Source organism: Tupaia chinensis, unplaced genomic scaffold (genome assembly GCF_000334495.1).
Source record: "Tupaia chinensis unplaced genomic scaffold, TupChi_1.0 Scaffold000028_1, whole genome shotgun sequence".
NCBI lineage: Eukaryota > Metazoa > Chordata > Mammalia > Scandentia > Tupaiidae > Tupaia > Tupaia belangeri.
The window spans coordinates 3,307,953-3,332,113 of NW_006159458.1; the positions used below are offsets into that span (position 1 = coordinate 3,307,953).

Below are 24,161 nucleotides of genomic sequence, written 5' to 3' on the forward strand. Positions count from 1 at the left end.
CAATCAAAACAAAATTCTGCCTTAGTAAGTGAACGAAGGTCATATTTGCTAGTCTTTTTTTTCTTTTTGTTTAAACAACCTTCTGAATCATAGAAGACATTTATTCATTTTTAGAAGCCTATAGTTACACTAATAAAACAAATTCATTTTTGTGGATAGATTTAATGACCCTTAACTGTTAACAGGGTACTAGTAAAGCTATTTTCTTCTCTCTTATCCAGTTTCTAATCGTATATAACAAATAAACTGGCAGCAGCAACTAGGAGTGAAGAAATAGCCTACCTGTTACAGAAAACCAGGGCACTTCCCTGACCTCGGCAAAACAGACATTAGAACTGTAAGCAACCAGTTGCACTAACAAAAAGGTTAGTATCAATCTTAAAAGTACTCTCAAGTTGGCCATTATTAAACATGAGTGAAACCTTAATGGTGTAATTGGTACCATTAATGAGTTTTTCTACAATATCGTAGAAGGTTCTCCACAGTTTGAGAAATGTCTATATTCTTTTGGTCACAAGAAAAAAACTATGCCTGAGTAATTTGTAACCTACCTCCCTTAGTAACTATACATGATCTTCTTTCCCTTATTGTAAAGAGATCCTGTTAAACATTTCCCTCCTATTCTCTAGAATCTACTCTTGGTATTACCTTTTTGACCAGTTATCTCCCAGGCCCACTGATAAACGCCAAGCATATATTATCTCATGGGATCCTCATAATCTCGTGGGGTGGAAACCATCACCCCCATTTACAGATGAGAAAACAGACACAGAGCTTAAGAAATTTCTCCAGAATCTTACTAGCTTCTAAGGGTCAGAGGTAACATTAACATTCAGGTCTGCAGTCTTCAGCGCCTGCATCTGTAACCGCTTACAGAACAGTCCAGTTGTTTTTTTTTTTTTTTGTTTGTTTGTTTTTGAGAGATTTTCACTGTAGGGCGCGTGTGCTCGCCAGACAGAGAGAGACATAGAGACAGAAAGCGAGAAATCACCCCCCAGGGGGGATGGTCACGCCGCAATCCCTTCTCCTCCATTCTCCTCTCGGGATCTTGGGCACGCACGCACACGCGCCCGGCGTGAGTTTTAAGCCACCAGGTCCGGGACACGAACCGCGGTCGACTACGTGGGAGTCCAGCGACATAGCCATTACGCTAACTGCTGGTTCCCAGTCCAGTTGTTTTTTATCATTCGCTGCTTTGACCAGGACCTGCCTTATTTGTCATGTAAGTGACTTCCCTGTGTACAATCGAATTTACTAGGGTTCTGTGTTCCTTCAATTCTAAGATGCCATCAATTTTTATTACACTATTAGTTTTAAAATATTTCATTGTGATAAGATATATATGTAAAATTTAGCATCTAATGACTGGGTTGTCTGGAAAATTATGACATATCTTTGCATAGAAAAACACAGAAAAGCACATCATGCCCTTTCCCCACAACCTAATATTTTTGAGTGTACAGCTGAATGGTATGAAGGACGTTCACACTGTTTTGCAGTCATCACCATCAACCATCTTTTCATCCTGCAAAACTGAAACCTTGTATTAATTACCTCCCCATTCCCCCTTCCATTGGCAATCACCCTTCTACTTTCTCTAGGAAGCTGACTATTCTATTATAGATCGAATGGCTTATGAATGAAAAAGGAAGGAATAAAGGAAGGGAAGGAGAAGAAAGGAAAAGAAGGAACAATCTTAGATATTTATTCTCATTTTAAAATATGACATATCTCAACTTCTGAACTACTAGATAGGAGAAATACAGTATTAGCAGCAAATCGTTCAACTGTAAGCATAAAACTCTTGCTTACAATTGCTGATTCTCAATGCTGGCTCAAATGTCCTTTAGTTCTACAAGTAGAGTCTACCATGGTGGGTGTGTGGTGCCTGCTCCTGTTATCCCAGCGCCATTCCCACGTTCCTCTTTTCACTTTGGCTTTTGCACGCTGTCATTTTTCTTCTTTAATTCTTCCAATCTCTGTGTACTTGAGATAAAACAAGCTCATATGGAAGTTTTGGGATTGAGATGAAAAACAAATATCTAATAGATGTAAATAAGTTCAGTAACAACAAAAACCCTCTCTCTCTAGACCCACGTCTAGCTTATTTTGTTACTGTTTTTTTAGGATGAAAACTGTCTTCCAAAGTTTTGTAAAGTAGCTGTCATTCTGTGGCATTCTCAAGTTTAAAGTGTCAAATGTTGGTAGAAAACCACCAAAAACACAAACCAAATTCTATCCAAGGAATACACTGAAAACATTTAGTTTACTCACACGTGTATGCCCCTTTATCATTCACAGACCATCACACATAGCAGATATAATTCCTGACCACCTGACGTATGTCAGTATCATCCTAGGCACCAGATATACAGTGGGTATTGTTTTTTAAAATGAAGGAAAATGTCTTATTCATAAAGCTTACATTCCAGTTGCAAAGCTATAATAGAAAAGAAGAGCTACAAACCTAACAAATAGTACACAAGAAAGTGGTGAATGCTAAGAAAAAAATAAAGCAGGGAGATGTAATACAAGAATGAATGTGTATAATTTCAGATGAGGAGAGTGAGGAAGGACTCAATGAAATCAAGACTTCTGAATAAATAACAGTGTGGAGGAGCTAGCCATGCAGATATCAGGGGAAAGAGACCAGATTTCTAGAACCAGCTGGTACGAAGGCCCTGAGGCCAATATCCCTGCATGTCTGAGACTCTGGGAATAAGTCAGTGTGCCTGGAATGGAGTGAAAAGGGGCAGATGTAGTGAGGGAGGAGGTCAGAAAGCAAAGGGGAGTAAATTCTGCAAGGCCTCACAACCTGCATGAGCACTTTGGCTTTCATCTTCCTAGACGACACATTTGGCAGTTTATGAAAAAGTGGTGAACGACATGATCTAATTGATATTAAGATACGATCATCACCCCTTTTTATCATTCCCAGGAATACCTTCAGAGAATAGAGGATTAACATATTCATGGAAATGTTTTGGACACAAGTCAAAACTTCAGTCCCAGGTTCTCTTAAGCAATGGTTGGCACTGGTGGCCTCTGGACCCTAGCCAATAGTAAATTCCTTCCTCACTATGCGCTGAATGATCAGAACAAGAGGGAGTAAAGAAAGGGTAAGACAGGAAGTAGAAGTAGACGAAGGAATATACTAGAAAACACATAATTTTGGAGAAGGGCACAATCCCCAAAGAAATCAACAAACCTGGTCTGTCAAAGCTCTGGAGGAGAAATTTACAGAGCAAATACGAAGCACAATAATAAGGCATGGTGCATGTAGAAAAGCAGGTGTCTCCCATCACCAAGGTCGTGTGGCTGTGTTACCAGTGAAAGGGGGGGTGGCACTATTTGTACGCAGAAGCAGAGAGGAGCTGGGATGGGGACACGAGCTCACTCTGAACAGAACTGGTTGGGAGAGCTAGTATTTGTGTCACATCACATGAAAAATGTTTTAGCTGTAGTACTGGTAAGGTTTCCAGAGCAAGCAGCTTGTATTTCTGCTACAGATCTAAAAATAGATCTTGAGTCTCTCATACAACTTTCATATAAACACAATGAACTCATATAAGTGTAGTAAATGCTTCTTACTGAAAATCGAATATCCTTTAAGTACTGACAAAATATCACCTTTCCTATCTTCTCCTTTGAATCTGTTTTTGTGGGCCAACAGGTATTGTGCTGGCTAAGGCACAGGATCCCACATGGCCGGCTATATGGTTCAAGTCCCGGACTTAGCAGCTTGAAATTTACTCTGGGCATGTGTGTGCCCAAAATCCTGAGAGGAGAATGGAAGAGAAGGGATTGTGGTATAACCATCCCCACTGAGGAGTGATTTCTCACTCTCTTTCTCTCTCTGAGGTGAGCATATACACTCTATAAGGAAAACAAAAACAGGAAAAAAAAATCTGTTTTTGTGACATTCTTCAGACTGTATGTGTCTGATACATATTACACCATGCTATTTGCCATTGTGTCAATTTTTGGGAAGGCTGCCTAGAAAGAAGCCTCATTACCATTTGAAGCTCAACTCCACAATTTGACTGAAGAATTGAAATGACTGCTACATACCACTAGATGGCACTTCATGTCAAATACCACTATAAACCTCTGCTGCTTTTTGAAATGTCTATTCATTACCGTTTCCATTTAAAACTGCTATTGGGTCTTTTACAGTGAACGTATCTATTACAGAGAAAGTATCTGTAATACCATGTTCAGGCTCTTTCCTTTATGGGACTACTTGTTCTAAACCACGGTAGGTCATTCACAAATAGTCCATTTTCTTCAGGTAAACTGTCGGTACTCATAAAATGTACATGAATAGCACTTTAAAAGAAGCTATCCCGGGAACCAGCAGTTAGCGTAATGGCTATGTCTCTGGACTCCCACGTAGTCGACCGCGGTTCGTGTCCCGGACCCGGTGGCTTAAAACTCACGCCGGGCGCGTGTGCGTGCGTGCCCATCCCCCCTGGGGGGTGATTTCTCGCTTTCTGTCTCCATGTCTCTCTCTGTCTGTCTGGCGAGCGCACGCGCCCTACAGTGAAAATCTCTCCAAAAAAAAAAAAAAAGAAGCTATCCCTGGGCTAACCCCACAGTGCAATGATTAAGCACTGTACACAAAAAGCTGATACCAGGGGCCAGCAGATGGCGTGGTGGTTAAGGGTGCTGGACTTCCACACAGCCAACCGTGGTTCAAGTTCCAGACCTGGTGGCTTGCTTTCTCACTTTCGCTATTTCTCTTTTTTTTTTTTTTTGAGAGGTTTTCGCTATAGGGCGCATGCGCTCGCCAGACAGACAGAGAGAGACATAGAGACAGAAAGCGAGAAATCACCCCCCAGGGGGGATGGTCACACCGCAATCCCTTCTCCTCCATTCTCCTCTCGGGATCTTGGGCACGCACGCACACGCGCCCGGCGTGAGTTTTAAGCCACCGGGTCCAAGACGCGAACCGCGGTCGACTACGTGGGAGCCCAGCGACATAGCCATTACGCTAACTGCTGGTTCCCACTTTCTCTAATTCTTAAAAAATAAAAGCTGATCCCACATGGCCACCTATGATTCAAATCCCAGCCTAAGACCATGGAAAGCCATTTTATGCACATTTGTGCCCAAATCCTGATGAGATGAAGAAACAGAAGAAAAACGGGAACCAGCACTTAGTGTAATGGCTATGTCGCTGGACTCCCACGTAGTCGACCGCAGTTCGTGTCCCGGACCCGGTGGCTTAAAACTCATGCCGGGCGCATGTGCATGCGTGCCCAAGATCCCGAGAGGAGAATGGAGGAGAAGGGATTGCGGTGTGACCATCCCCCCTGGGGGGTGATTTCTCGCTTTCTGTCTCTATGTCTCTCTCTGTCTGTCTGGCGAGCGCACACGCCCTACAGTGAAAATCTCTCCAAAAAAAAAAAAAAAAAAAGAAACAGAAGAAAAAGGACTACAGTGTGACCATGCCCCACTGGGAGATGCTTTAAGCATGTGCACCACTGACAATTCAAAAATCAAAGTAAAGTTACTCTTATGTTAAAAGGGAATTAGACTATCCTGAGGAGTAAAATCAGGGAACATCTGTGGCCTTAACAGTTTTTTCTTGTTCTAATCAGCCAGTCTACAGAGAAGCAAAGGATTCACAGCACAGATTTGTAGCATGCAGACGTCTCTCTACCATTTGACTCTGGAGCCACTCGATGAGCGTTTCTGCTGTTGAATCTGGAATCTGGCACCTCAAGCCTTCCTTCTCATCGGTGTCCATCATCTCCAACAATCCACGCAGGTCTTCCACAAGGTGCAATGCTCGCAAGCTTCCCATGAACGGAGAGGTGGGAGACTGGCAATCGAAAATCCCATTGGAATATTCCAGGGCCTTAGAACCTAGGTTAAAAAAAGCAGAGAGAGCAGTGGGTTTCATGTTAGATAAAGCGCTACAACAGAGGGGGTGAACCCAGTCATGTCACAGTGAGGAATAATCAAAACCAGGAACAGGAAAAAGATAATAACTTAGCCATGTAAATCTCTCTAATTTATGGTTATCTGATCTAAAAATGAAAATCATATCATTGATGGGGAGTGCTATGCTTCAACACCTGGTAAGATGGCCTACTGGATGGTACAGAAAGAGAGTGTGGTGGACTATGGTGTGAGGTGTGCCGGCCTTCTGGAAGCAGTGCTAAGGTGGCAGCAGATCAGCTAAGGCAGAGCCATGCATCCCCCCAAATACAAACTTTTAGAGATCACAAAGTCTTCAAATTCCCAGAAAAGGAGTTACACACTGAGGTGGAAATTGCATAGCCTCTTTATTATTATTATTGTTATTTAAAAAATATTTTAGAGAGATTTTTGCTGTAAAGCACATGCACTCACCAGACAGAGAAATGGAAAGAGAGAAATCACTCCTGGGGGGATGGCCATACTGCAATCCCTTCTCCATTCTCCTCTCGGGATTTTGGGCATGTGTGCACACACACGTACGGCATGAGTTTTAAACCACTGGGTCCAGGACTCAAACTGCAGTCGATTACATGGGAGTCCAGTGACAGAACTGTTATGCCATCTGCTGGTCCCAATATAGCCTAATTTCAAAAGTAAGAGGCCAGCTCCTAGTTAACATGTCAGAATTTAATCTCTGAAGTTCTGTGAATCACATATGCACTTGGATAGGCATGTGTAGGCACGTGTGAATAAACATTTTCCCCCATGATTTTATTTACAGTCTAACAAAAAGTGCTCTTGTTAACATCAGCTTTCAAAAACATATTAGCCATTCTTGTTTTCTACTACAGGTACTTAAGTTCACACAACTGACCCACAGCCCATTCTGAAAGCAATGACATGTACCTCTTCACTGCTTTGATTTTTTTTTTTTTCTGGTCTGTCAGATACCAATAACTATGATTTTTAGGCTATCTCCTTGTAAGTTGGAGGGCTACAATTAGACAACACCCACAAACCAGTGTGTGAATCTCTTCTCAAATGACCAGTTTTAACAATGGTAAGGAGAACTGTCTTTCAGTAGTCCATTCTGCTGATCTTCCTAATTACTGGGTGTCAAATGATTTGAACCCAAATTACCAAACTATAAGAACCATCACTGTCGATAGGCTAGATCCAGTGCGAAATGCTTGCAAAACCCTTGGAATCAATTCCCTCTGGAACTCCATCAGGAAGGCCGAGATGAGAACCTACTCAGAAATATATGAATCGCGGGACCAGCAGGGGGTGTGGTGGTTAAGGGTGCTGAAATCCCACGTGGTCAACCATGGATTGAGTCCTAGGCCTGGCAGCTCACTTTCTCACACTCTGCCCCCCCCCCCTTATTTACTCTGTCTCTCTCTGGTCAAATTTAAATACATACATACAGTTAAATAAAATAATTCTTTAAAAGAAAAGAAATATCTGGATTGAGGAGAAGATGCCAGAGGATGGAAGAATAAAAGAACGTTACAATCTAGGCAGGCTATATCTCATACCAGCAGTCTTAAGCATCAAGATCACCTGATGATAAAGGTACATATGCCCCCAACAGCCCTCCATTCTGTTAAGTCTCCTTCACAAAACAAGGCGGGTATATGGATGAGGCATCTATTTGGGAAAATTCCCCAAATACTTGTACTCATTTCTGCTTCTCTCCTCTCTACTTCAGCTGAACTATCAACAATAATTTGAAAACATAAAACCAGGTGCTACCAACAAAATTCCTCACTGACTCAGTAGGAGGTAGGACCTGGGCAATCGCTACTTTTTTTCATAACTCTAATGTTGGACCTAAAGTCTTAGTAGGACTAAGAAACAAATGGTCTTGGGGTTAGCAGGTGGCATGGCGGTTAAAGGCTCTGGACTCCCACATGGTCAACTACGGTATGAATCCTGGACCTGGGGGCTTGTTTTCCCACTTTCCCCCTCTCTCTCTGTCTAATCAAACTGAAAAACAATAATAATAATAAATAAATAAATAAATAAAGTTAAATAAAATAATTCTTTTTAAAAAAGGAAACAAATGCATTCATCCAATGGAATATATAAAATGTAAATCTTTCCATTCCTATTCCAGAAATATCATTTCTCTCAAGTAGAGTCTTTTTTGGGGGGAGGGAATTTGCTAATAGGACGCTGGTGCTAGCCAGAAAGAGAGACAGAAAGCGAGAAATCATCCCCCAGGAAGGATGGGCACGCCGTAATCCCTTTACCTCCATTCTCCTCTTGGGATTCTGGGCACACACACACACACACACGCACGCACCCAGCGTGAGTCTAAGCCACCGGGTCTGGGACTCAGTCTATGGTCGACTACATGGGGGTCTGGTGACATAGCCATTACGCCAACTGCTGGTCCCTCAAGTAGAGTTTTTCTAAGAATGTATGCTTATAAGCTCTAGCAAGAGCCTAGAATTAGTTTTAGTTATGTTTTTTGAAATTATAACAAAGAAAGCCCTGTCTTCTTTCCACTTAACAGTCCTTCAACTATTTGAAAGCATATATCATGTCCTGAGAAAGAATATACTTTTCTACATTAAACTTTACCAGTTCCTAATCACGTTTGGTTGATAAACTCTTTACCTCCATGTTCACCTTCTCTAGACAAATTGGAACTTGCCAATAAATCTTTGAAGATGATATTTAACAAACTAAATAGGATCTAAATCTACAAAAGATGCCAAACTAAAGTCAGATCTCCAGGACAAATAATAAACTATGGTATGCCACTTCCTCGGGAAGGAAAAAACCTCTTAAACAGGAAAATATTTAGAACGACAAAACAGAGTAGGGTCAAATTCATGACCAGAAAGGATAAGCAGTTGGGGTTGGGACAACTAGAACCAGGAGTGGTCGAGTCCATGCGTCCCCTGACCCTGGCCATTCAGTGAGTGACAGCCTCACTCAAACCCATATTCAACCCTCTCCTCACGGTAATGGGTTTCTAAACACATAGAAGTATCCTTGTGAGACAAAAATATCATAATGTGGCTTTAGACAGTAGGTAGCCACCACTCCTGGAGACCATGAAGAAGCACAGAGGGGTCACCTCCTAGCCAGGCCTCTCTGCCACAGTGAGAAAGCCAGGAGGTGGTGATCTCCTGCCTTGCTCTGCTTTCACAGTACAGTGGTTGAAGATTCTTGACAAGAGCAATATGATAAAATCGGCACTTTAAAGAGGAGATACTGGTCGGGACCAGCAGTTGGTGTAATGGCTATGTCGCTGGAGTCGATATGGTTCGAGTCTCAGACCTGGTGGCTTAAACTCATGTCGGGCACGTGTGCGTGCATGCCCAAGATCCCGAGAAGAGAATGGAGGAGAATGGATTGTGGCGTGGCCATCCCCCCTGGGGAGTGATTTCTCGCTTTCTGCTCTCTATGTCTGTCTTTCTGGAGAGTGCACACGCTCTACAGCAAAAACCTCTCCCCTCCCCCCCCAAAAAAAAAGAAAAACAAGGAGATACTGGTAGTGGAGAGAAAGATGGACTGGAACAGGAAAGCAATAGTCTCGGACATCAAGTGGGGTTACTCAGACCTACGAAGATAGTGGTAGCACAGACAGGACAGGTTTTAGGGAGGGTAAAAAGAGAAGGCAGAATCTGGTATGGAGACGAATTGATAGAATTTGATTAAAAGGAATACAGGAGGGAGAACGGTGTCTAGAATTACCTTAAATCTGATCTAAGAAACTTTGTATGGAGAGTTACAAAATGAACCAGGATAGAACTCGGAACAAAAGGAACTTCCAAAGGAATCATGGTGAGTTCGGTATTTTGAATGACACTAATGTGCCTAAGGATATTTCAGGGGAAGATATCTGGATGGTGGCTAGCAACATGGCCCTGAAGTTTAGCAAAGAACAGGGAAAGTAAACGTAGTCATGAGTCGCTTTAATGACGTGGAGACGTTCTGGGAAATGGGCCTCTAGATCAGCATTGCATGAACATCAGCGCGTACTTACTTGAGTCGAGATGGTGTAGCACACTAGGCTATAGGCTACACACCTAGGCTATGTGTATAGCCTACACACTTCTTATAGGGCCACAGTTGTCTATGCCTTCTAGCCCACTGTTGACTAAAACATTGTTATTCATGACTGTAAACGTGTCATTGTGGAAGGTGAATGTTGAGTTCGAGGGAAAAGATTAGAACACTCATGGGTATTGGTTAAAGGAATGTCTATCAAAGTTTAGTCCACAGACTACTGACATCAAAACCACCTGAGATATAGATACTTTATCCTTGCTCGGAAATCTTAAGATGGAGTTGGACTTTTTTGGGGCCAGCAGTTGGCATAATGGCTATGTCACTGGACTCCCACGTAGTCCACCACAGTTCAAGTCCCGGACCTGGTGGCTTAAACTCACGGTGGGCCCGTGTGCGTGTGTGCCTGAGATCCCAAGAGGAGAATGGAGGAGAAGGGATTGCGGTGTGGCCATCCCCACTGGGGGTGATTTCTCGCTTTCTGTCTCTATGTCTCTCTCTGCCTTTCTGGTGAGTGCATGCGCCCTATAGCAAAAACCTCTCAAAAAACAAACAAACAAAAAGATGGAGTTGGAATTTTTGACATTTTAGATAAAATTTGAAAATAATGTGGGCAGAAAATAGAGAAGAGGAACAAAGATGAAACTACAAGACCTAAAGGCATTACAGGGAGTCAATAAATGAAAATAAGAAGGTGAAAAGGTAAGAAGAGAACAGTAACGAAAAACCCGAAGAGCAGAATAATTGTCACGATCCCGTCTTTCAGAGGGTGCAGATTACCTGCTATGATACCATCCATCTGCTCCAGCGCCGCGGCCAACATGTCACTTGCATCACTCATCATTTTCTTATTGATCAAGACCAAATTCCAACCTAGAGTTGAAAAAAATACTGATGTTATCATTGTGTCCTTTAAATGGCACATGCTTGATAGTGCACTTACTAATTCAATTTCAAATAACTCCATGCAGCAGTCAAACATGGAGACAGCATTTCAGAAATACTGGACATGGATTTAGTGAATCATTTAACAGGCAGTGGACAACTGTCTACTGTAGTGCAAGGCCACAAGCTCTACCTGTGTCAGCACATACAGACGCTTCAGTTTTGCACTCAGAGTTGTAAAATCCAGTAGAATGGGTTCTGTGTCACACTCCTTAGAGCTCTAGGACTCTCTGAAGGGCACTGGAGATAGCTATGGAACCTGGCCGAGGGCTAGGAAGGGGGCTGGACAGGCAAGACATCTTTCTCTTCACACTAGTTCCATTCAGTCTTTCATCTTGTTTTGCCTTTTTTTTTTTTCCTTTTTAAATTTCTTTCTATATAAGGGTTTATCATAAGATCTGTTCAAGGGTTCACTAGCACATAGTAAGGAAGGCTTTAAAATAAAGTTCATGGAAGGGGCCAGTAGGTGGTTCAGGGGCGAAGGCACTGAACTCCCACAGGGCCGACCTTGGTTCAAGTCTTGAACCTGGTGGCTTGCTTTCTCACTTCCCCTCTCTCTCTCTCCCCCGAGCACATATGCCCTAGAGAAAATTTTAAATAATAATAATAATCACAATAAATAAAATTAAATAAATCTTTTTTTAATTCGTGGACAATTTTAAACTTTTTAAAAAGATTATTTTATTTAACTTAAAAAAAATTTTTATTCATTTTAATTTGACCAGAGAGGGACAGAGTGAGAGAGAGAGGGAAAGTAAGGAAGCCACCAGGTCCAGGACTTAAACCATGGTCAGCCATGTGGGAGTCTAGCGCTCCTAACCACCATGCCACCTGCCAGCCCCCATGGACAATTTCATTATAATAAAATTATATATGGATTTCACACTTTTTCACACCAAATCAATTTATACTTTAGTTACATTTTTCCATGAACTTTCGGAAGGTCCCCTTTTAACACACACCACTAGTATATCGGTATATGATAAAGTAACAATTACCATCATGTATTCAGAGCCTACAGTGTCCCTAAACATTTATAATACGTAAGCCATCCATTACCCTTAATCATGATAACAAGCCTATAAAATGGATCAATTCACCTCTATATTATAAGTGGGGATTGAATAAGTTTGATTTTTGCATAAAAACAGAGCTCATAAACATAGCAAAGATCAGTTATTAACCTAGGCTTGTCTGAGGTCCATGATAATATTGACTTGTTTATCTGGTCCTATCTGAAAGATAGGTTTATGCTGAAATTGTGTCACAGTCTACCCACTGCTTTACCTGTTCAAATATATGAGATTATGCTTATAAAAAATTTGGTCATTTACAGGAAAAAGTTAAGGTTACGATTTTCAACATGAATTAACATATTTCGGGTACCAGAATAAGCACCCATGCGGATTCTCCAAGGCTCTTGCTATTGGTAGATCTGCGGTACAGCAAATACCTGGGAACTAAAGGGCATGCTGTTCGCCAGAAGCCTTTGCCCTCTGTTTCCAAGCAGCCAGACCTCACTAACCACTTTATTTTCACGATATATTTATTTATAGTTCCAGTATCAGCTTTGTGGATCAGTTCTCTACTATGCATTCAATCTAACAAAATGTCATATCCTGGTTGTGAAGTATTAATTTAATTGGATAGGCTATTTGGTTTTTTTAAATAATAATTGCCAGAAAGTACATGCACTTGCCAGAGAGATGAAAAGGACCACCATCACCCCCCAAACTCCTGTCCCCAGGATGTGGTCACACTGCAATCTCTTCTCTGTTTTTCCATCTCACCAAGACTCGGGGCACACATGCACATGTATCTGGCTTGGATTCGAACAAGAGCCTATGAGGGAATCTGGCTCCCTACCCACAATGCTTGCTCACTGTGCTATGGGCCAGCCCTTTACAGTAGTTTTATCTAAAAATTTTCTAGAGCTTTATTCACTTCAGAAGGCATAAAATATTACTACCATTTTGGAATGTGGAAATACTCAAGATATGAAAATATTCAAGATATTATGTTTATCATCACACCAAAACCAAGGAATTGACAAGCTAGGTTATAAAGATTGGGAGTATAAAAAATTGACTTGCACCCTCAGCTGGTACATGGGTGAAGGAGAAGCACACATTTATGCTACATTTCAGGTTGGAAAACTCAAAATAAAATCGACAGCATACAGGACTAAGTCAACTTTTATGTAATTATTGGGCCTTCAAAAAAGTCAAGGCACATTTTTGCATAGGAAAACCCAACGACCCTATAAGTGGTTTACATTCTCTTTTGTTTTAAAAGTTTTATTTATACACAACTATATGCGTGCACATAAAACAAAGAGAAATATGCCGGACCCTGCTATAATCATGGGACTATCAATAAAGCAAAGGAGCGTTCACATTAGAAAAACATGCTTACCACCTTACTAAATTAGAAAATCAAATATATGTCACTGCTAGCTATATTGTGTAGAACATGAATACTTCTTCAAGTATGACAGGTAGCTATTTATTTCTTCTCTATTCTGTTCTAGGAGCCTTTCAAAACCTGAGACATGGAGGTAGGAAACAGCCTAAATCATGATTTTTAGAGCAGTGAAGAACCAGTTTCTTTAAAAATGTCCAATTCCTGGGACCAGCAGACAGTGTAATGGTTGCATTGCTGGACTCCCATGTAGCTGACTGTGGTCTGAGTCCAGGACCTGGCAGCTTAAAACTCACACTGGGCGCACATGAATGTGTGCCCAAAATTCCTAGAGAAGGGACTGTAGAGTGGCCATCGCCCTGGGAAAGTGATTTCTTGCCTTCTCTCTTTTTCTCTTAGGCAAGTACATGTGCCCTATTGCAAAAACCTATGTTAAAAAACAAACAAACAAACAAAAAACAGCCAATTCCTTAGAGACCAATCCTTTGTTTGAAATAATAAAAATATGACAATATTAAATTGCAATGAATGTTTATAAATGCTTACTCTCAATCTCTATATCATGTAGTAGCCTGTGTGTTATAATAAAGAGAAGACAATAATCACAATAAGAAATACATAGGAAGGATCTTCAAAAACTTTGGAAAATATGTATTATAAAAAAAAAAACAAAAAAAAACTACTGGGACCATTAGTTAGCTGGACTCCCATGTAGTCAACCGTGGTTCAAGTCCCAGACCCAGTGGCTTAAACTCACGCTGGGCGCGTGCCGAAGATCCAGAGAGGAGAATGGAGGAGAAGGGATTGTGGCGTGGCCATCCCCTTCCAGGGGGTGATTTCTCACTTTCTGTCTCTCTGTCTCTCTCTGTCTTTCTGGCGAGCACACAAGCCCTATAGCGAAAACCTCTCCAAAAAAAAAAAAAAAGCATGGATTTAAATTTATTTGTACCAGAAATAAATGCATATTTTAATTCTATTTTTTCACAAACTTTTTTAAAGCTCCCTCATATACAATATGGCCAAGAGGGGAAAAAATGCAGAAGGGTAGGAGGGTCCAGGATTTATAGAGGTTGCAGTTAAATAGGTGGTCATGAAACAGTGACAGATTCAAAGGCCAAAGATATCTGTAATAAATGAAAAAGGCGTTAAATACAAATGGTTTAGTTCAGTGGTAATCCAAGTGTAGAATTCTTACAAAGTGAACAGATACTTTAAAAGAAGAAATACTTTCAATTAACAAAAATGTGAAAAAATGCTCAATATCATCAATAATTAAGGGATTTAAAACAATGTGACACAGTTTTATACTTACTCACTTAGGTAAAAAAAAAAAAAAAAAAAAAAAAAAAAAGAGGGAGGGGGGAGGGGACAACAAAACTGGTACCAAGTACTTTAAGGATATGGGTTTATGTTACCAGCAGATGTAATGGTTAAGTCACCAGACTCCCATTTGGTTGACCATGGTTCAAGACCAAGACCCTGCAGCTTAAAACTCATGCAGGGTGCATGTGTGTACATGCCCCAAATCCCAAGAGGTGAAAGGAGGAGAAGGGACTGTGGCATGGCCATCCCCCCTGGGGGGTGATTTCTTTCTCTCTATCTCTCTGTCTCTCTCTGTCTTTCTGGCGAGCACATGCATCCTATAGTAAAAATCTCTCTTAGAAAAAAATAAAAAGGGCTATATATTCACAGAAACTCCTATTAATGGTGGGAAGAGTGTAAAATGGTTTAACCACTTCAAAACAATGTGGCATTATCATCAAAATTAAATATTCATACATATTTTTAATACAGCAATATTTACTCCAAGGTACATAACAAAGAATGATCACAAACATTTACTGAAGGACTCTGTAAGAACAAAAATATGGAAACAACTTAAATATACATTAATATGAGAGAGGATAAACTATGGTATATTCACATAATGGATGGACATACAGTTGTCAACATAAACTAAAGCAATATATGCACATTATGTACGTATCTACACAATGTCACAGTAAATTAAAAAGTAAGTCTCCAGTAAATTCAATAAGACCTTTTAATAAAGTTTAAAAGCAGGGTTGGCAGGAGGTGTGGTAGTTAACACACTGAACTCTCTCATGGCCAACCATAGTTCGAATCCTAGACCTGCAGGTATGCTTTCTCACTTTCCCTCTTTCTCTCTCTGGTCAAATTTTAAAAAATAATAATAATAAAGTTAAATAATTTAAAAAATAGAGTTAAAGGCAATTAAAGACCAGAAGACTTAAAAACATAAAGATTTTAATACTAATTCACACAGACTGTGAAAAAAATATATAATGGAATCCACTAACACTGCATAATAAAAATCCATAAGTAAAAAGCCAGCTGAGTTGATGAAACAAAATACTATTAAAGTCTTCAATTTTATTAAATCCAAAAAAGGGTAGTACAAAGAAATAATGGAAGGATGAGAGAAAAAAAATCAAATGCCAAAATGGTAGGCTTAAACTTAACCATGTACACAATTAAATATAAATGGAATAAGCCCTAATAAAAGCCAGAGGTATTTTTTCAAAGAAACATTTAACAATACGCTGTTAAGAGAGGTATACTTTATAGAAATATAAAAGAGGATGAAAAAATGAGTAATGCCTATCATATGCATTGGAAAGCAGGAGTAAGTATAGTAACATAAGAAAAACAACTTTATATCACGAAGTATTGCTAGACAGAAAGAAGGCCATTTTATAAAGATGGTAAATTCATTCATGAATCATAACAATCACACATTTTTGGACCTAAAAAGAAATTGTTTGTAGAACTTCAAAATACATGAACTAAAAACTGACAGAATTCAAGGAGAATTAGACATATTTAGTCTGTTTATATTTATTGTAATTGTTGATATGATTGGATTTAAGTCTTCTGTACTGATATTTTTTTGCTTGTCTTATCTACCACTTGATCTTCCTTTTTAACCTTCTTTGGATTGGTAGATAAAGAAGGAAAAAGCCTACATAATTTAGAAGAGTGGAAGAGTAGCATCAATCCTCTTGACCTGACTCAATTTACAGAACATTCAAATGTAGAATATACATTCTTTACAAGTTCACAAATTATATTTACTAGGATAAGCCATTTATACAAGGCCACAAAATTAGTCTCAATACATTTCAAATTGGTTTTGAAGAACTACGCTGAAGGGGTCTGGCAGGTGGTGTGGTGATTGAGGGTGCTGGACTCCCACATGGTCAACTGCCGTTCGAACCCTGGACCTAGCAACTTGCTTTCTCAATTTCCTTCTCTCTCCCTCCCTCTCTCTCTCTGCCCCTCTCTGGTCAAATTAAAAGAAATAAATAAAGTTAAATAAAATAATTCTTTAAAAAAAATAAAGAACTATGCAGAACAATAAGAACTGCAACCTGGAGTTAAGTATTAGTGAAGTATTAATACTATGCATAGCATTTTTGTGTTACTTGAGTGTGCCTTGCCCATGGCTTGAGCTATTTTAGAGGTAGCCTAATTTAGTGAGCATCTGTGTTGAGAGTGCTATGTTAGTTTATATGGCTAGGTCAAAGTATTTTTTTTTAATGGAAAAGCTAAATAAAAGGACTTCATAAAACCACATGCTCTAAGAAGATTTTTCTGTATCCTCAAAAACATTTCTGAGAGAAAAATTCTCTGGACTAATTCACATAATTAATTAAAAGACCAGAATGTTATTCTAATACAATAGAATATTACATCACAATTTAAAAAAAGAGTTGAATAATGTGCAACATGTTGAACAAAAGAAGCCAGGCATAAATGTCCATGTACTATGATTCCTTTGTATGGAATTCAAGAACAGGCAAAGAAAGTAAGGCAATAACTACTTGTTGGAAACAGTGAATAACTGAAGGTAATGCTGAAAGACTTCTGTTCAGTATTTTGATTGTGGTATTCGTTTTATAAAATCATGCATTTGTCAAAACTCATCAAACTAAGCAATGGTCTTTAAAACTCATCAGGCTTTAAGAATACCAATGTTAATCCCAATGTTAATAGAATTTTTTATATTAACTAGGAAAGAACCATTAGTTGCTGACTAAATGTTGAAGGCATAAAATTCACTCAATGTATATTTACCCAGAAATTTCTTTAAAACTAGATGGCCCGGGACGAGCAGTAGCATAACGGCTATGTCACTGGACTCCTATGTAGTCGACCGCAGTGAGTCCTGGACCCGGTGGCTTAAACTCACGCCAGGTGTGTGTGCGTGTGTGCCCAAAATCTCGAGAGGAAAATGGAGGAGAAGGGATTGAGGCATGGCCAAACCCCCTGGGGGGTGATTTCTCACTTTCTGTCTCTCTGTCTCTGTCTGTCTTTCTGGCGAGCGCACATGCCCTATAGCAAAAAAAAAAAAAAAAAAAAAAAACTGGATGACCCCACAGCCTAATGGTTAAAGGAGTGAGAACACACATGGCTGACTGTGATTCAAATCCCAGTCATGGATGCTTGAAAAACACACCTGGCATGTGTATGTGTGCCCTAAATTCTGACAGTATGGGTGAAACATAGAAGGGATATGGCATGACTATAACCCTGCTGGGAAGTGCTTTCTCCCCCAAACCCCCTCTGGTGTGCGCTTACATCCTCTGATGGTTTATTATTAAAAGTGGCAAGAAAAAAAAAAAAAACCTTTAAAAAATTCCTTTAAAGCACATGTTCAGTTTTTAAATAAGGCAGAGCCTATGTAGCCCATTCATATTTCTATGCATTCCAGCCTAATTTTAACTGCCAGAAATTTCAGGGAGCCCCTTGCCATTGCACATGATGGTCTGGAAATGCCAGGGAATTAATGCCTTTTGGGAACGGTCATCAACTCTAAATACTCCAGCACACTTTCCCCTTGAGAGGGATTTCTCTGACAAGTGTAATCTACACCGGTTCCCAGAATTACCCAGAGAATTAAGGTCCACTCAGAGTGGTAACTTGTTTGACAATGCATTGTTTATCAGTTCCCATTTACTTCCCACACTTTTCTAACAGTCTTTTCTAGAATTACTTACTAAATAAGCCTTCTGTGGTTAAGAAAACTGTACTAAATTAAAACTGTACAGTTAAGCTACAGTTCCCTGTATATAAGTTTCACTCCAAATTTGGAAAATTATGAATGAAGATATGTATTAGAATTTAAATAAAAGCATATTTAAAAAAGGAATTACTGGGCCGGCAGGCGGCATAATGGTTAAGGAGCTGGACTCCAACAGGGCTGACCACAGTTGGAATTCTGGACCTGGCAGCTTGCTTTCTCTCTCTTGCTCTCTTTCATGAGCACACGTGCCCTATAGAAAATTTTAATAAGAATAAATAAAATTAAATAATTGTTTTAAAAATGAACTATTTGACTACATAGACTAATATAAATGGGGCATGCATTGACTTATTTTGACAATATGTCACAGATCAAGGATGAATTATCCAATTATAAGCACCCAAGGTCCACAATAAAAGTCTCAGGATACCCAGCTCCCTTTGTTCTCATTCTTTGCTTATCCAGAAACCTATAGACTATAAATTGGTCTTCTGGGTAGATAAAAACCATTTAGAAAGGCCAGCAGGTGGAGTGGTGGTTAAGGGTGTTGGACTTCCACGTGGCCGACCACAGTTTGAGTCCCAGACCTGGCAGCTTGCTTTGTGACTTTCCATCTCTCTCTCTTTTTCTCTTTCACTCTGTCCCTCTCTAGTCAAATTAAAATAAATAAGTAAAATAAATAAAGTTAAAGTAATTCTTAAAAAAAAAAGAAGTTAAAACTTCAACATCTGATCTTTCTCAGCAGACAGCACACTTATTCTAAGTGGCTAATGCACAGTTCTTTGAAAGACCTGCTGAAGGAAAAGGTACCAGAAAATAAAACTCCCACAATAAAGGAATGGAGCAGGGGCTCAAAGTAACAGTGGAAACTAGAGAAGCCCTAACTTGATGGGTGATATAAACAGCCAAGCAAAGTTCATCTGCAGGAGTCCTCAGTCTAGTGGTTTCCTATTCCAATGACTCAATAAAAATAAACGTAGGGAAGTCTTAGAAAGGTAATCTCTTAGGGTAATATTCATGTATTATTGTAAGGGACTTGTCCCCCACCCCACGCACACACAAAAAAAAGTGAAAAAGAAAAGACCTAACAGATGTTCAGGTATACTGACGCTTGGTCAGGGCCCACTTAAGACTTGAATGGGGTAAAACATCAGGGAAAAGTTCCAGCCATGGGTGTGGTGGCAAAAGGGTTGGCAGAAAACCACATTTTTTTTTCCCAGAGTTGCTGACTGATGTTTTAGGTCAGGCTAGCTGCCCAGTCTTTCTGTGAAGAAGAAAAGAAAGACTGTAAAAAAAAAAAAAAAGCAAGTGTGTTTTAAACTTTTGTGGGAGTAACATTTGCCCTAGCTTTCTCAGCTTTCCTTAGGTAAAACCTTTGGGTTTGAAAGTAATCTTTGACCTTCCTGCCTGAAACAGACAGGCTTCACTGAGATTAAGACTCTCAAAAAAAAAAAAAAGAAAAAAAAGAAAAAAGAAAAAATTCCCTTCAGAGAAACAGTGTTTAAATACAATCCACTAGGCTGGTGGAATGCCTCACTATTAAGTGGCCATTTGAAAACAATCTATTTTCATATAAATTACCCACACATTTCTCACCAGTTGTTCCCTCTAGGATGGTGCCCAGGGAGGCTAATCATTTACGCCATAATTTCCAGTGTGCAACAACAACACAGTCTTAGCAAAGATGAACTCTGTTTTAAAAAGACAAAGACCAAAAGGGAGTGGGTGCGAATACCAGGCCAGTGACTTTGGAAAGGCAGCTGAGTCGCCTGGGGGCCAGTTAGAAATGCAAATTCCTGAACCTCACCCTAGACCAGGGGACTCAAACTCTAGGAGTGGGATCCAGCAAGCTGCTGTGTTTTCACAAGCCCTCCTGGTGATGCTGGGGTCTCTAAGTCACTATACCAACATACAAGAGGCTGTCTCTCTCTTCCAGGGGACAAAAGCCCCACCCAGAGGAGCAGAAACCTGCTACCAAGATAAATAAGGGCAGAATTCCTCTCCTCAAGCCTCTGCTTCTTACTTGGATCCAAAAATAACAGTTCTGAAGAAGCAATTCAGGTTTTAGCTTGAAAAATCCCTCCCTTTAGACTGTAACTGCCAGAAATTTCAGGGAGCCCCTTGCCATTGCACATGATGGTCTGGAAATGCCAGGGAATTAATGCCTTTTGGGAACGGTCATCAACTCTAAATACTCCAGCACACTTTCCCCTTGAGAGGGATTTCTCTGACAAGTGTAATCTACACCGGTTCCCAGAATTACCCAGAGAATTAAGGTCCACTCAGAGTGGTAACTTGTTTGACAATGCATTGTTTATCAGTTCCCATTTACTTCCCACACTTTTCTAACAGTCTTTTCTAGAATTACTTACTAAATAAGCCTTCTGTGGTTAAGAAAACTGTACTAAATTAAAACTGTACAGTTAAGCTACAGTTCCCTGTATATAAGTTTCACTCCAAATTTGGAAAATTATGAATGAAGATATGTATTAGAATTTAAATAAAAGCATATTTAAAAAAGGAATTACTGGGCCGGCAGGCGGCATAATGGTTAAGGAGCTGGACTCCAACAGGGCTGACCACAGTTGGAATTCTGGACCTGGCAGCTTGCTTTCTCTCTCTTGCTCTCTTTCATGAGCACACGTGCCCTATAGAAAATTTTAATAAGAATAAATAAAATTAAATAATTGTTTTAAAAATGAACTATTTGACTACATAGACTAATATAAATGGGGCATGCATTGACTTATTTTGACAATATGTCACAGATCAAGGATGAATTATCCAATTATAAGCACCCAAGGTCCACAATAAAAGTCTCAGGATACCCAGCTCCCTTTGTTCTCATTCTTTGCTTATCCAGAAACCTATAGACTATAAATTGGTCTTCTGGGTAGATAAAAACCATTTAGAAAGGCCAGCAGGTGGAGTGGTGGTTAAGGGTGTTGGACTTCCACGTGGCCGACCACAGTTTGAGTCCCAGACCTGGCAGCTTGCTTTGTGACTTTCCATCTCTCTCTCTTTTTCTCTTTCACTCTGTCCCTCTCTAGTCAAATTAAAATAAATAAGTAAAATAAATAAAGTTAAAGTAATTCTTAAAAAAAAAAGAAGTTAAAACTTCAACATCTGATCTTTCTCAGCAGACAGCACACTTATTCTAAGTGGCTAATGCACAGTTCTTTGAAAGACCTGCTGAAGGAAAAGGTACCAGAAAATAAAACTCCCACAATAAAGGAATGGAGCAGGGGCTCAAAGTAACAGTGGAAACTAGAGAAGCCCTAACTTGATGGGTGATATAAACAGCCAAGCAAAGTTCATCTGCAGGAGTCCTCAGTCTAGTGGTTTCCTATTCCAATGACTCAATAAAAATAAACGTAGGGAAGTCTTAGAAAGGTAATCTCTTAGGGTAATATTCATGTATTATTGTAAGGGACTTGTCCCCCACCCCACGCACACACAAAAAAAAGTGAAAAAGAAAAGACCTAACAGATGTTCAGGTATACTGACGCTTGGTCAGGGCCCACTTAAGACTTGAATGGGGTAAAACATCAGGGAAAAGTTCCAGCCATGGGTGTGGTGGCAAAAGGGTTGGCAGAAAACCACATTTTTTTTTCCCAGAGTTGCTGACTGATGTTTTAGGTCAGGCTAGCTGCCCAGTCTTTCTGTGAAGAAGAAAAGAAAGACTGTAAAAAAAAAAAAAAGCAAGTGTGTTTTAAACTTTTGTGGGAGTAACATTTGCCCTAGCTTTCTCAGCTTTCCTTAGGTAAAACCTTTGGGTTTGAAAGTAATCTTTGACCTTCCTGCCTGAAACAGACAGGCTTCACTGAGATTAAGACTCTCAAAAAAAAAAAAAAGAAAAAAAAGAAAAAAGAAAAAATTCCCTTCAGAGAAACAGTGTTTAAATACAATCCACTAGGCTGGTGGAATGCCTCACTATTAAGTGGCCATTTGAAAACAATCTATTTTCATATAAATTACCCACACATTTCTCACCAGTTGTTCCCTCTAGGATGGTGCCCAGGGAGGCTAATCATTTACGCCATAATTTCCAGTGTGCAACAACAACACAGTCTTAGCAAAGATGAACTCTGTTTTAAAAAGACAAAGACCAAAAGGGAGTGGGTGCGAATACCAGGCCAGTGACTTTGGAAAGGCAGCTGAGTCGCCTGGGGGCCAGTTAGAAATGCAAATTCCTGAACCTCACCCTAGACCAGGGGACTCAAACTCTAGGAGTGGGATCCAGCAAGCTGCTGTGTTTTCACAAGCCCTCCTGGTGATGCTGGGGTCTCTAAGTCACTATACCAACATACAAGAGGCTGTCTCTCTCTTCCAGGGGACAAAAGCCCCACCCAGAGGAGCAGAAACCTGCTACCAAGATAAATAAGGGCAGAATTCCTCTCCTCAAGCCTCTGCTTCTTACTTGGATCCAAAAATAACAGTTCTGAAGAAGCAATTCAGGTTTTAGCTTGAAAAATCCCTCCCTTTAGACTGTAACATTTCAGTTGTACATACAGCCCTCCTTGTGCTCTGGTTCTCTGCAGTGCATCTGTCATCACATACGACAGGACTGCAACACGTTTGTGGAAAAACAGAATTAAAGTACAAGTTTATTTTGGTGTAAAAAATGTTGAAATCATGTCCCCCCCATAATACCTAGGTTCCATGAACTTTCTGAAGACCCCTTCAGATTCTCTCTTCCCTCCATTAGTTCAAACACTTTTCACCTCGAATATTCTGCTCTAATATTCCCATAAAATTAATTCAGAATCACTGGGAAAGGGCAACCTGGTGAGAAGTGGGGTCACGGGCAGGGGACATGACCAAAATGAGAGGCTGGGGTTGCTAGTGGCACCCAACCTAATGTTTTTAAATTGATAAAACTAAAATAAGTATAATATTGATGATAGAAATGGGGATTTGAACGCTGGCTGTGTGTGTGATATTAAGGAACAATGATAATCCTAGAGATAATGCTATAGTAGTTATTTTCCCTTGGAATCTTCTTTGTTAGAAATGAGTAGGGAAATCTTCGTGGATAAGACAAGATAACACCTGGAATCTGCTTTAAAATAAACTAGGAGGGAATAAGGATGAAGATAGACATGACACCAGGTTAACCATGAGTTGATAATTGTTGAAGATAGGTGATAAGGGGGTAGGGGGACATCATACTATTCTATCTATAGTTTTATATATTTGAAGTCTTCCATAATATAATATTTACGTTTTTTTTTATTCATATCATGAAACTACAGGGTTTTCAAATGCCTGTGTCTATGATATATTGTCTTTGAGATTTTATTTTTCTATCATAACCTCAAGCATACTAAGGCTCACCGAATATTTACAAACTAAATAATACTAACTTTAACCACTTGCACAAACACACACACATACACACACTACACAATGGAATGGCCTTTCACAGATAAAGAACTGTAAGGCAGGGCATAAGAGAGGGTGTCTTCATGACAGCGCATTAGTAAAACTTACTCCTGTTCACTAAAATGAAATACCATAAAACACAACGAGACAAAGCTGGTAAGGATTCAAATAAATGACCCAGCAAGGGAAAACAGGTCAACATGAAAGGAAATGAGCCTTTCGGTGCTCTGCTATTGATATTTAGAAATGATAACTAAAATAGTGTTGATAACCAAGTTCATATGAGGAACCAATAATCCTTGACTTCTTGAATAGAAGGATGTTGCTGCTATTGAAAAAAAACTGGAGTGTATTAAACAACAGTGAATTTGAAGATCTGACGATAAGTTGAAAGAATATCCCATTTCTC

At 39.8% G+C, this 24,161-nt stretch overlaps 1 protein-coding gene across 6 annotated transcripts in view; it reads right to left on the reverse strand.

The window, feature by feature from the left end:
- PPFIBP1 (PPFIB scaffold protein 1) overlaps positions 1 to 24,161 on the reverse strand; it is a 239,860-nt gene that overhangs the window by 74,373 nt on the left and 141,326 nt on the right. For all 6 annotated transcript variants that reach the window (XM_027770947.1, XM_027770944.1, XM_014587177.2 and 3 more), the window contains 2 exons: positions 10,735 to 10,827; positions 5,666 to 5,871 (listed from right to left, as the gene is read on the reverse strand). In XM_027770947.1, coding sequence (XP_027626748.1) covers positions 5,666 to 5,871; positions 10,735 to 10,798 — 270 coding nt within the window. In that variant the 5' untranslated portion in view covers positions 10,799 to 10,827. The remainder of the gene's footprint in view (positions 1 to 5,665; positions 5,872 to 10,734; positions 10,828 to 24,161) is intronic.